This window comes from Ochotona princeps, chromosome 6, assembly GCF_030435755.1.
Source record: "Ochotona princeps isolate mOchPri1 chromosome 6, mOchPri1.hap1, whole genome shotgun sequence".
In the NCBI taxonomy this organism is placed as follows: Eukaryota; Metazoa; Chordata; class Mammalia; order Lagomorpha; family Ochotonidae; genus Ochotona; species Ochotona princeps.
Window position 1 is genome coordinate 71350907 of NC_080837.1, and position 13101 is coordinate 71364007.

Sequence of the window (13101 nt, forward strand, 5' to 3'; positions counted from 1 at the left end):
AGACTGAAGATCTTCCTCTTTGTGTCTCCTCCCTTCTGTATATCTGAGTTTCCAATGAAAATAATATAAATCTTTTAAAAATAATTTACTTATTTTATCATTCTTCTAATTCAAAAGACCCTTCTCTAATATCTGGCTGCCTTATGCTTACATTTCTTAGAGTGGCATTTTAAGGTGTTTTTCCTTTTCTGTTCTATAAGAAGATTCACTTATTATTATGAAATATTTTCTATTCTGGTAACTTCCAAATTCATTTTCTCCAGTCAAAATTTCTCTGATTCCAATCTTATTAGCCAAAATATTTTTGGTTCCTCCATTCGGAAATTTCTCAGGAACTTTAAACTTTGACACCAGGAAAAAATTCCTTCCAATCTTCTTCTGTAAAGTGGTACAACAATCCATATAGTTGGTGAAACTAGGAACAGGGTATTCTAATCAACTCCTGTTTCTGCTTTCAATTCCTAATCCCTGAGCAAGCCTACTGTTTGTATCGAACATCTGTTGACTCCCCACAGCCCTGCTAAGCCAGAGTCAGAGCTCAGGGAGCTGACCGCGATGGTCTGCTCAGCGGCTCTCAGGGAAGCACACAGCACATGGGAAACACAGCCTGTAGCTGAGCAGGACCACCGTCAACAGGAAGTCCAACCACCTTGACCCCAACTATGTAAACTCCCAGAGTGGCCACTGGTCACTGCAATACTAACACAAGACCCCACATTTCTAAGTATCTCCAGAGAAGATAAATCTCCAAGTTCAAAACTGATTTCCCTACCTCATTAGTAGTCCATATAGTACACTTTACACACATTTTTCTTATAATAAATCAGATTATATCATTCCTCTGTATAAAAAACTTGAATTGCTTCTTGATATACTTCAAACAACATCCAAACTTCTCTGCCAGAATTAATACAGGCAGCCTGTATCTGACGTCATGATATTATCTTGGGCTTTATGACCATTGTCCTCCACTGCTTTTTGTACTCTAGCTATGTGTATATCCCTGAGTTCTCTCTGACCCCGGGACTTTTGTATGTGCTGTTTACTCTGCATGGACAACTTTTCACTCCCTTTCTCCAGTACAGACTCTCCAACCTTCAAGTCTCATGTTAAATGTTACATGTATTAAAGTTTTCTGGGGCCCAATGTGATAGCCTAGTGGTTAAATCCTTGTTGTGCATCTGCCGGGATCCCATATGAGCACTGGTTCGTAACCTGGGGGCTCCACTTCCCACCCAGCTGCCTGCTTGTGGCCTGGGAAAGCAGTACAGGATGGCCTAAAACCTTGGGTCCTGAACCTGCGTGGAAGGCCCAGAAGAAGCTCCTGGCTCCTGGCTTTGGATCAGCTCAGCTCTGGCCGTTGTAACCACCTGGGGAGTGAACCAGCACAAAGATTTTCCTCTGTCTCCCCTTCTCTCTGTAAATCTGTCTTTCCAATAAAAAACAAAATACATTTTTTTAAAAAAAGAAAAGTTTTCTTCGGGCCAGTGTGATGGCTTAACTAGGTAATATTCCACCTGCAAATGCCAGCATTCCACATGGGAGTCGGTTCATGTCCCGGCTGCTCCATTTCCTGTCCAGCTCCCCACTTACAGCCTGGGAAAGCAGCAGAAGACAGCCCCAAAGCCTTGGGACCCTGCACCCAAGTGGGAGACCTGGAAGAAGCTCCTGGCTCCCAGCTCCTGCCTATGGATTGGCTCAGCTTCAGTCATTGCATCCACTTGAGGAGTGAACCAGTAGATGGAAGAGCTTTCTCTCTGACTCTATTTCTCTCTATAAATCTACCTTTTCAATAAAAGAAATATACAAAAAGAAAAAAAAAAAAAGTTTTCTGAGGGCTGGCATTGTGGTGTGGCGGGAAAACTATCACCTGTGATGCCAGCATCCCATTTAAGGGGTGGTTTGAGTCTTGGCTACTTCACTTCCAATCCAGCTCCCTGCTAGTATGTCTGGGAAAGCAGTAGCTGATGGTCTAACTGCATCCATGCAGGAAACATCCTGGCTCCTGGCCCAGTTCTGGCCAAAGCAGCCATTTGGGGAGCAAACCAGCAGGTGAACTCTGCCTGTCAAATAAATAAATCTTAAACAAAATTTTGCATGACCAACTGACCTGGAAAGTATCCTTCTGTTATTGTGCATTGGGGATCTGGTCAAAGTAAAAAGCAGAATTTACCCCAAGCAATATTCTATTAGCTTGCTTCTGTTTTCTGATTCTCCAGAGTTCACCCTGGGAAAGCAGAGGACTCCTCTTTATTCATGTCTAGTCCATGTCATTCAGGGATTGAGTGGGAGGGACGAAGGCATGGAAGGACGGACAGGACAGCTAGCCCACAAGCCATATAAGGCCCAGGAAATCATCTGGTCTGGTCCTGCCAAGGTAATCACAGGTGGGACCTGGAATTCAAGAAATCTCTAGTAGACTGATGTTTATGGCGATAATTTTGTATTGCTCATGAATTTTAAAAATAACCAAATAGCCTTTGACAAAGTTCTCCCACCACTGTTTTACATCAAGAAAACATCACATATTGGGCCCCGCGCAATAGCGTAGTGGTTTAAGTCCTCGTCTTGCATGCACCGGGATCCCATATGGGCACTGGTTCTAATCCTGGCGGCCCCGCTTCGCATCCAGCTCCCTGCTTGTGGCCTGGGAAAGCAGTCGAGGACAGCCCAAAGCCTTGGTACCCTGCACCCGCGTGGGAGACCCGGAAGAGCTCCTGGCTCCTGGCTTCAGATCGGCACATTACCGACCAACCGTTGGGGTCACTTGGGGAGTGAACCATCGGATGGAAGATCTTCCTCTCTGTTTATCCTCCTCTCTGTATAGCTGACTTTCCAATAAAAATAAATAAATTTTAAAAAAAGAAAATATCACATATCAAAAAAGAGGAAAATCTACCAACAACTACATTGCAACCAAATGGACTGTGAAGTTTACACTTATAGTCAACTATTAACTTTCTACTTGTTCTCTGCTCTGTTGTGACAACTAAACAAAAACTCTCAAAAGAAAAATCGGCAAAATTATCACCTTTAATTCTAAGTTAAAGCTGAAAATAAGACTGTCACAAACGATGGGACACCATGTTAAGCCTGAATATCTGCTCTCTGTCTCAAATGAAGCAAAAGTCACTCCAATGAACTCAATTTCAATTTTGTTCAAAACCTTGAAGTTCAAAGTGAGTATATATACACTTACAATTTAGTGACGATGTAAAGCTAGTAAACAGAGTAAATGAAAGACAAATACACTCAAAAGCCTCATACAGAGATTTCAAAGCACATTTTAAAACCAATGAACTTGGGCCCAGTATGATGGCTCAGCAGCTAAACCCTTGCCTTGCAAGCACCAGTTCCCAAATGGGCACTGGTTTGTGTCCCAGCTGTTCCACTTCTCTCCAGCTTGTTGCTTGTGGCCTGGGAAAGTGGTGCAGAACAGTCCAAAATAAGAGATGCAGAGGAAGCTCCCGCCTCCTGACTCAGGTTACCTCAGCTCCGGCCACTACAGCCAGCTGCGGAATGAACCAGCAAATGCAAGATCTTCCTTACTCTCTCTCCTTCTCTCTACAAATCTGCCTTATCAATAAAATTAAATAAATATTAAAAACAACAAAAATAAAAAAACCCAATCAACCTTACACATTTGTGAGTGCTCACCTCAGCTGCTGGGGATTTTCATGGATGCCAACTACCCAATAGTGATCAGATTTTCCTTTGCAGTGCTCTCTGGTGTTACATACGGGAGTCCACGTGTCAGCGAGGCCTCTGTTAAGCATTCGAACACAGCCTTCTGAGTCCACGTAACACGGAGTACCTAGACACCAACATAAAAAGGAAGCCCTTGGAAATGTCTGTCAGCATTCATTTCAAAAGCAAAAGGTAAATAATATAAGATTATTTCTCTTAACATTTCATTAATCACACAGAATAGGACCTAAGAAAGAAAAATTGTATCTAATATGATTGAAACTGGTACAAATAAAGAGAAAAACCTGAGTTTCAGTGAAAGTATGCCATCTGCTGGACTGTAACAAGAATAATCCTTAAGTCACTTTGATTTAAAAAAACAAAAAAGAATCTGAAGGCACCCAGTTAACACTTAGAAAAATGATCAGCACCCAACATGAAGTGGTGACATAAAGAAATACGCCTTTGATGCTCTTGTTTCAAACTCTCTTTTTAGTACCTGTCACTACTCTGTAACCCAAGCACGAATTAAGCAATTATATACAGGAATCAGGTAAACATTATTCTTTCCCATCTCAGGAAAAAAGTGGCAAATTACATAATCACTGTTATACATTATCACACTGCAAGCACCAATTTCTAGAACATGAGTCTGACTGGTTCTTAGAGAGAAAATTAAATTATGCAAATGAAAGCTATTGATATACATAGTATTAAAGCATTAACCAGGTGAGTGTTTAGCTTTAAAGTAAAGATGTCCACATGAACCCAGCATGCTGCAAGGATCCCATATGGGCGCAAGTTCATATGCTGGCTGCTCCACTATACATCCAACTCCCTACTTGTGGCCTGGGAAAGCAGTTAAGGAGAGCCCAAAGCCTTGGGATCCTGCACCCACATGTGGAGATCTTGAAGAGTCTCCAGGCTCCCAGCTTCAGACTGGCTCAGCTCCAGCTGTTGCAGCCGCTTGGGGAGGGAATCAATGGACAGAAAATCTTCCTCTCTGCCTCTCCTCCACTCTGTATAACTAACTTTGCAACAAAAATAAATAAATCTTAGGGCCCGGCAGCGTGGCCTAGTGGCTGAAGTCCTCGCCTTGAAAGCCCAGGGATCCCATATGCGCGCCGGTTCTAAACCCGGCAGCTCCACTTCCCATCCAGCTCTCTGCCTGTGGCCTGGGAAAGCAGTTAAGGATGCCCAAAGCCTTGGGACCCTGCATCCGCATGGGAGACCCAGAAGAGTTCCTGGCTCCAGGTTCGGATTAGCTCAGCTCCAACCACTGTGGCCACTTGGGCAGTGAATCAGCAGATGAAAGATCTTCCTCTCTGTCTCTCCTCCTCTCTATATATCTGACTTTTCAATAAAAATAAATAAATCTTTGAAAAAAACTCAAATGACTACCAAAACATCAATAGAAAACATGCAGAAACAATTTTTTCCCTGCTTATTCGAAGTATAGAGCAACACACAGAGAAACTCCTGCATCCACTAGTTCGCTGTCTCCAAGGCTACAATAGCAAGGGATGAAGAAGGCCAAGCAGGAGCTTGAAGCTCCATCTGGGTCTCCCACCTGGGAGGCAGCGACACAAGGACCAAGGACTGGAACTGCCACCTCACGGCTCCCACAGTGAACATCAGTAGTGAGTTGGATCAAGGCAGAACTGGATTTCAGGCACTTTGACATAGCATTCAGGCATCCCAAACAGTGGTTTAATCCACTGAGCCAGAGTGCCCGCCCCAGAAATGACTGGTATTTTAAAAAACAAACAGCAGTTTACAATGATATAAATAATGGCCAGAAAGTTCTAATAACAGAAATATTAGAGACAGGGATTTACAATAAAGTACTGCTCAGTGTCCTTCAAAACATCTGTAGCCTAGCGGCTAAAGTCCTCACCTTGCATGCGCCAGGATCCCATATGGTTGTGGTGTGAGTTTCTATCTTGGTTGCTCCACTTCCCTTCCAGCTCCCTGCCTGTGACCTGGGAAAGCAGCCGAGGATGGCCCAAAGCCTTGGAACTTGTACCCATGTGAGAGTCCTGGAAGAAGCTCCTGGCTTCAGATCAGCTTGGCTCCAGTCGTTAAGGCTACTTGGGGAGTGATCCAGCAGATGGAAGATTTTTCTGTCTCTCCTTCTCTCTGTATATATGCTTTTCCATTAAAAATAAATAAATCTAAAAAAAAAAATCTGTCATAAGCCACTAAGAAAGGATCTGTAACAACACTGTCAAAGAACAACATGAGTTACAAATTTATTTTTAAATTCCTATTTCCAGAACAAGGTGGGGGGTAGAGGGTCAGAATGATGGTGCAGGAAATTAAGCCACGGTTTACTAGGTCAGCAGCCCACATGCAAGAGCCAGGTCAAGTTCTAGTTGTTCCATTTTCTTTTTTTTTTTTTTTTTAAGATTTATTTTAAAAAGTCAGACATACATAGAATGGAGGAGAGACAGAGAGAAAGATCTTCCGTCTGATGATTCACTCCCCAAGTGACCGCAACAGCCAGAGCTGTGCTGATCCAAAGCCAGGAGCCTGGAGTTCTTCAGGTCTCCCACACAAGTGCAGGGTCCCAAGGCTTTGGGCCATCCTGACTGCCTTCCCAGGCCACAAGTAGGGAGCTGGATGGGAAGCAGGGCTGCTGGGATTAGAACTGGCACCCATATGGGATCCCAGCATGTGCAAGGTGAGGACTTTAGCCACTAGGCCACCACATCAGGCCCTAGTTGTTCCATTTTTTCTCTTCCTGCTAACGTTCCTGGGAAAGCAGCAGATGACATCCCAAGTCCTTAATCTCTGCCTCTCACAAGGAAGGACAAGATGGGACTTTCCAGCTCCTAGCTTGGGTCTGGCCCAGTCCTGCCTGTTATACATTAAGGGAATGGAAAGCAGATAGAAGAACTCTGTCTCTGCTATTCTGCCTTTTAAATAAATAAATATTTTTAAACTTATTTTGAATATTTTAAATCCACACTATTGAAAATATTATTCATACATTATCAATAATAGAGACCTTTTACATATTTGTTGTTACCAAATCTTCAAAACTCAGAGTATTCTCTGCTTGGAGCACATCTCAATTCAGAATAGCTGCATTTCAAGCACTCAGTAGCCATATGTGGTATTAGTTACTCTAGTGGACAGCACAAATTAGGAAATTCCTAATATTTTGTATAGAATCTGCTGGAAAAGACACAACATTACCACTGATTTATATATCCTTGCTATCTAACAAATTCTCGAGAAGTATTCTCAGATGTTAAACAACAGCTTGCTTAACAATAGCGATTTTTCTCCAGTATTGTTTATGTACTGAAATTTTAAAAATTAAGTATAAGATAATTCATCTTTAAGTTAATTACAGATAAAACAACACAACAATTTCTTATTGGAAAATTTCATTGGTATAAACGGATTTGTCTTGCCTTCAGCTGAAAACCCAACCCATGCAAGGTAAGATTTCCTTGTAAGAGGAAGAGGGTCTCCATGCAGAATTTGCTTCTTCTTTTTCCCCAGCTCCAGCAGCTGAACTCCAAGACACTGATCCCCATCAAATCCTGTACCTAGGGAGAAAATGTAAATATACATCACTCATCAAAGATTATTCTATAACACAGTCTATTTTCCAGAAATTGATTTTATGATAAATTCTGAGACTAACTCATGTTACTTGTTACAGGCAAACCACTTGAGGGATAATTCAGGTACTAGAAACAAGTTAATACTGGCCTGGCACGATTGCAAAGTGGCTAAATCCTCACACTGCAGGCACTGGGGTCCCATATGGGTGCTGGTTAGTGTCCTGGTGGCTCTGCTCCCTATCCAGCTCCCTGCTTGTGGCCTGGGAAAGCAGTAAAGATGGCCTGAGGCCTTAGGACCCTGCATCCCCAGTGGGACAGAGAAGAAGCTCCTGGCTCCTAGTTTTGGATCGGCTCCACTCCAGCCATTGCGGCCACCTGCAGAATGAGCCAGCAGATAAAAGACCTTCTTCTCTGTAAAACCACCTTTCCAGTAAAAATAGATAAATCTTAAAAAGAAGAAACAAGCTAAAAATTTATACAGGCTATTCAAAAAATTATTAAGTGGTTATAAATGATCATTCATTCATTCAGGAAATATTCACAAAGAGTTTACTCTGTGCTAGGCACTGGAGCTAAGCCGAGGCACAGTATACATTCAATTTCAGGACAAGACAAAGAAATTCAAAAACAAAAGAATGCAATAAAATATTAACTATGATCAGGCACTATGGCACAGCGTGTCAAGGCACTCCTTGGGAAGCCCGTATTGGGCCAACCCTGGAGGGCTTGCTCACTTGAAGGCTCCTGTGTTTGGTCCACAAGGGAGACCGAGATGGAGTTCCTGGCTCTCTGATTTGGCCTGGCCCAGGCCTTGCTGTGGCAGGTATTTGGGGAGTAATCCAACAGATTTCTTTCTGTTACTCCACCTTTGAAAAAGATGAAAATAGGGCCCGGCAGCATGGCCTAGCGGCTATAGTCCTTGCCTTGAACGCCCCGGAATCCCATATGGGTGCCGGTTCTAATCCCGGCAGCTCTACTTCCCATCCAGCTCCCTGCTTGTGGTCTGGGAAGGCAGTCGAGGACGGCCCAAAGCTTTGGGACCCTGCACCCACGTAGGAGACCCAGAAGAGGTTCCAGGTTCCCGGCTTTGGATTGGCGCGCACCGGCCCGTTGTGGCTCACTTGGGGAGTGAATCATCAGATGGAAGATCTTCCTCTCTGTCTCTCCTCCTCTCTGTATATCTGACTTTGTAATAAAATAAATAAATCTAAAAAAAAAAAAAAGATGAAAATAAACATTTAAAAAAATTTTAATATGATACAGAAAGCACATCAAGCAGTAAACTTTAATTGGATAGTCAGAGGTACATTCTCTGAGAAAATTTTTTTAAAGCTTTTATTTTTTATCTTTAATTTTTTATTATTTCTGGGCCTGGCGCGATAGCCTAGCAGCTAAAGTCCTAGCCAGGATCCCATACGGGTGCCAGTTCTAATCCTGGCAGCCCTGCTTCCCATCTGGCTCCCTGCTTGTGGCCTGGAAAAGCAGTTGAGTATGGCCCAAAGCCTTGGGACCCTGCACTCATGGGAGACCCAGAAGAGGTTTCGCGTTCCTGGCTTCAGATAGGCCCAGCTCCAGCAATCGCGGCCAATTGAGGAGTGAAATATCGGACATAAGATGTTCCCCTCTGTCTCTCCTCCTCTCTGTATATCTGCATTAAAAATAAATAAAATCTTTTTTTTTAATTTTTAACTATTTCTTGAGAGATCTATAGAAAGCTCCCATCCAGTTATTTCATCTACAAATGGCTCAGACTAGACTCAAGGACAGATCAGGAGCCAGAAGCTTAATTCGGGTCTCCCGGGTCGGTGGCAAGGACTCACCTACTCAAGCCATCACCTGTTGCTACTCAGGATCTCCATCGGCAGAAAGAAAAAATCAGGCACAGAGCTGAGACTCTGAAACAGGTACTGTGTGGGCCTCTGCACTTGCAGGCCAAGTTCCTTTCCTTGAAAATGTAAAATTTACACTGAGCTAGCAACTGCAAGCTGGAATCAGTCATGCAGCCATGAGGGAAGAGAACACTGCAGTGGAAGGGGAGCAGTCATGGAACGGTCAAGTGAAGACTGATACGTTTTTCAGAGCTCTCAGAGAAACTTCTGGACCTATATGAGCCTAGAGCCACAGAAGCAGTCAGGCCCAATGATACCAACTAGAAGTCACAGGCACAGAGGTTTCTGCAAGCTACGAGCCTTGATAAAATTCTGCAGAGTAGTTTGTGGTTTAACATACGAACCATGCAGATCAATTTAGAGTTGCAATTAGCATTAAAGAACGATGAAATAAAGAATAGATGGTGTTCAGGAAACTGAATTCAGTCACATTTGCAGACAGGCAGAGAGGAGTAAAGAAACAGCTATTTCTCACTGTGGCTAGGCAGCCTAAAGACTGAAGGCCCCGAGCCTTGGCAGATGACAGTGAGGCCATGCCCCAGTCAGATCAGCAAGAGGCAGACAGGAACTGCCTGGAAGAGAAAAAAATCAGCAGGCTGCTGTTTCAGAATCCAAGAGAAGTGTTTCTGACAGAATCATCAAAAACAGCATCAAGAGCCCAACAGCAACTGTGATACAGCCAGTCTCAGCACAGTCGTTGGGACTGAAGGCAGAGGAGGAAAATTGGAGAGCAGCTTTTTCAGTTTTTTCACTGTTGGTTTGGTCCCTCTTCCCTAGAAGTTGGTTTATTTTGGAAGTACGAAAACCCTGAAAACTCTTTGCTTACCAAGAGATAAGATTTAGATATGGAACTAATCAACCAAATTCTACCTATTCTCAACATACTTCTGCTATAAGTAAAATGCTTTCATTTTCATTGTGTTGGTAAATATAACAAAACTACACTCAAATATCATACAGTTATAAATACTATACAAATGATTTTTTTAAAAAAAAAGGTTCAAGTTATATTACTTTTACTTCAGGTTATGACTGGGAAAAAATTTTACCTCTGTGGTAAACAATGAAAAGCTGTTCTCCGTGTCCTGCCATTGACACCACTGGCCCAGGAAGGCTGAAGATCTCTTTCTGAACGCCACCAATAGTGAACAAACGAAGGAGCAAGGCACTCGTGGCAGCGGCCACCCACCCCTGACCGAGACATATGGCTTCAATGTCCTCATTCTGAGGCATGTCCACTATCCACTCTTTGCTTGAATCCCAAGAACTAAAGTGCAGACAGTGAAGCTTGCTAAAAATTAAAATCAGATAGAAAAAAAAAAATCAAGCTTTCACATGTGACATTTTTATACACATATATGATCATCATATCTAATGACATACCAAGCAGCTTATTATTCTATTATGCACAACTAGTACCAAAAAAATGGGTAAAGCTACCACCTGCAATGCCAGCATTCCTTATGGATGCCAGTTCGAGTCCCAACTACTGCACTTCTAATTCAGATTTCTTTAATGTGCCTCAGAAAACAGTGGAAGATGCTCCAAGTGTTTAGGGCAGCCTGTGCCCCATTTGGGAGACCTGGAAGAAATCTCTGCTCCCAGCTTCGACTTGGCCTGGCCCCAGCCATTGTAGCCATCTGGGTACAATGTGTATCAGCAAAGATCTTTATCTTTCCTATTCTCTGTCACTATGTCTTTCAAATAAATACGTAAACCTTTTAAAATGTTAATATGAAAAAACAAAACAAAAAAATACTACACATATTACCATCATGGCTTAAAAAAGATGTTTTCCACCTTTTTTTCGTTGTACATGCATGTATGTTATTATTAAACACAATTCTAAGCTTCAGAATGTACATACCGCAAGTCAACAGGCAGTAATGATTTTCTAATCAGTAAATTTAATGTGTCATTTAAAACACAGCATATCCAAAACCAAAATTGTACATGCAAATAAATGTTCTAATTATACAAAATATTCCAAAGTAAAAGGTACTGGGAGTGAACATCAATTTATACATTGATTTAATTCAATAAAGAATGGAGTACTGAATTGATTTTTATAATGTATAAATTAGGAGATGAATTAAGATGTTAGAATGTTCTATTATGACTAAAATATACACTAAATCACCTCAGGGTCTTTTTTTTTTTAGGTTTATTTATATTTTTGGAAAGGCAGATATACAAACAGGAGACAGAGAGGAAGATCTTTTGTCCGACGATTCACTCCCCAAGTGATCGCAACAGTTGGAGCTGAGCCAATCTGAAGCAAGGAACCTGGAGCTTCCTCGGGGTCTGCCACGTGGGTGCAGGAATCCAAGGCAATGGGCCATCCTCAACTGTCTTCCCAGGCCACAAGCAGGGAGCTGGCAGGATTATAACCAGTGCCCACACGGGATCCTGGTGCAAGCAAGGGAGGATTTTAGCCACTAGGCTATGCCAGGCCCTGAGGCTCTTGTTAAAAATGCAGATTCTGGGCCCAGCGGCATGGCCTAGGGGCTGAGGTTCTCGGCTTGAAAGCCCCGGAATCCCATATGGGCGCCGGTTCTAATCCCGACAGCTCCACTTCCCATCCAGCTCTCTGCTTGTGGCCTGGGAAAGCAGTCGAGGACGGCCCAATGCTTTGGGACCCTGCACCCACGTGGGAGACCTGGAAGAGGTTCCAGGTTCCCAGCATCGGATCGGCGCGCATCGGCCCGTTGCAGCTCACTTGGGGAGTGAATCATCGGACAGAAGATCTTCCTCTCTGTCTCTCCTCCTCTGTGTATATCTGGCTGTAATAAAATGAATAAATCTTTAAAAAAAAAAATCTGTATTTTGATTATGAGAGTAGCTACCTGGATACATCCACGTTTGTCAAGGCGTAAAAATATACATCTAAAATGAGTGTATTTTACAGCATATAAATGATACTTCAATAAGGTATTTTAAAAATTTTTTCAATACATACATTCATTTACCTAGAAGACGGAGGTAACAGTGAAAGGACGAGAAGATGGAAATGAGAGAGAAGGAATGACAGAGTTGGGACAGTACTGGGGTTCAATGAACCCGAGCGAGACTCCAAGGTGAGATGATTTTAATATCTAGTCCAAGGGTCAACCTCTTGCCCTAAGCAAGAAGTGCCCTGAACGAAATAATCATGGGGTTTTTGTAGTAAGAGAATCAAAAGCTACGTGACAGTGAGCAAGTACATGATTAGGGGCTAATACTGACACAAAACTGAAAGCATGTGATAGGAATTTACAACGATAGGCTTGGGGGTCCTGATCATATCACTTCAATGCAGACAGTAATAAAAATGCCTCAAAGGAAGCTGTCTTTCCCGAAAATCCAAAAACTCCAAGGTTATCCCTGTCTCCTGCCTGCCTTCTGGTCTTTCAGGAAAAAAGAGCTTTGCTCATAATAGGACGCAGGTGTCTCTTTGTAGATTCCAGATTTCCAGGAGTACAGTCACCTTTACAATTAAGCCTTTCAGAGACAGAAATTTTCCACCTGCTGGTCTACTCCTCTGATACCTTTCAGGCTGAAGGCAGAAGCCTAGAACTCCTCGAACCCTAGAACCCAGAGGGGTAGCAGAGCCCAAGCACTCAGGCCATCCCCCACTGCATCCGAGGGTGCACTCCAGCAGGCCAGGACTCTGACATTGGAGACCAGCACGGCAAACAGCAGCTTAATCCTCCGCATCACAATGCTGGTCCTTAAGCTTTAATTTAAACAAGTAGATTTTATACAGAGAATAATCTAGAAAAATACACAGATTGTTAATAGTAGTAACCCCTGATTCTAGAAATTGTGAGAAATTTTCATTTTCTAATAATTCCATGCTGCCCATCTACAGCCCTATCCATGAATGTGTATTCCTCTCGTAACAATAATACACATTGACAATATAAAACAAAAGTTCCATCTGCCTTGCATTAGAAACTATGTCACGT

At 42.8% G+C, this 13101-nt stretch overlaps 1 protein-coding gene across 1 annotated transcript in view; it reads right to left on the minus strand.

The window, feature by feature from the left end:
• The window catches only part of WDHD1 (WD repeat and HMG-box DNA binding protein 1), a 57598-nt gene that overhangs the window by 23026 nt on the left and 21471 nt on the right, over nucleotides 1-13101 (minus strand). The window contains exons 13-15 of the mRNA XM_058666472.1: nucleotides 10204-10445; nucleotides 7110-7247; nucleotides 3658-3814 (exon numbers count right to left, since the gene is read on the minus strand). Coding sequence (XP_058522455.1) covers nucleotides 3658-3814; nucleotides 7110-7247; nucleotides 10204-10445 — 537 coding nt within the window. The remainder of the gene's footprint in view (nucleotides 1-3657; nucleotides 3815-7109; nucleotides 7248-10203; nucleotides 10446-13101) is intronic.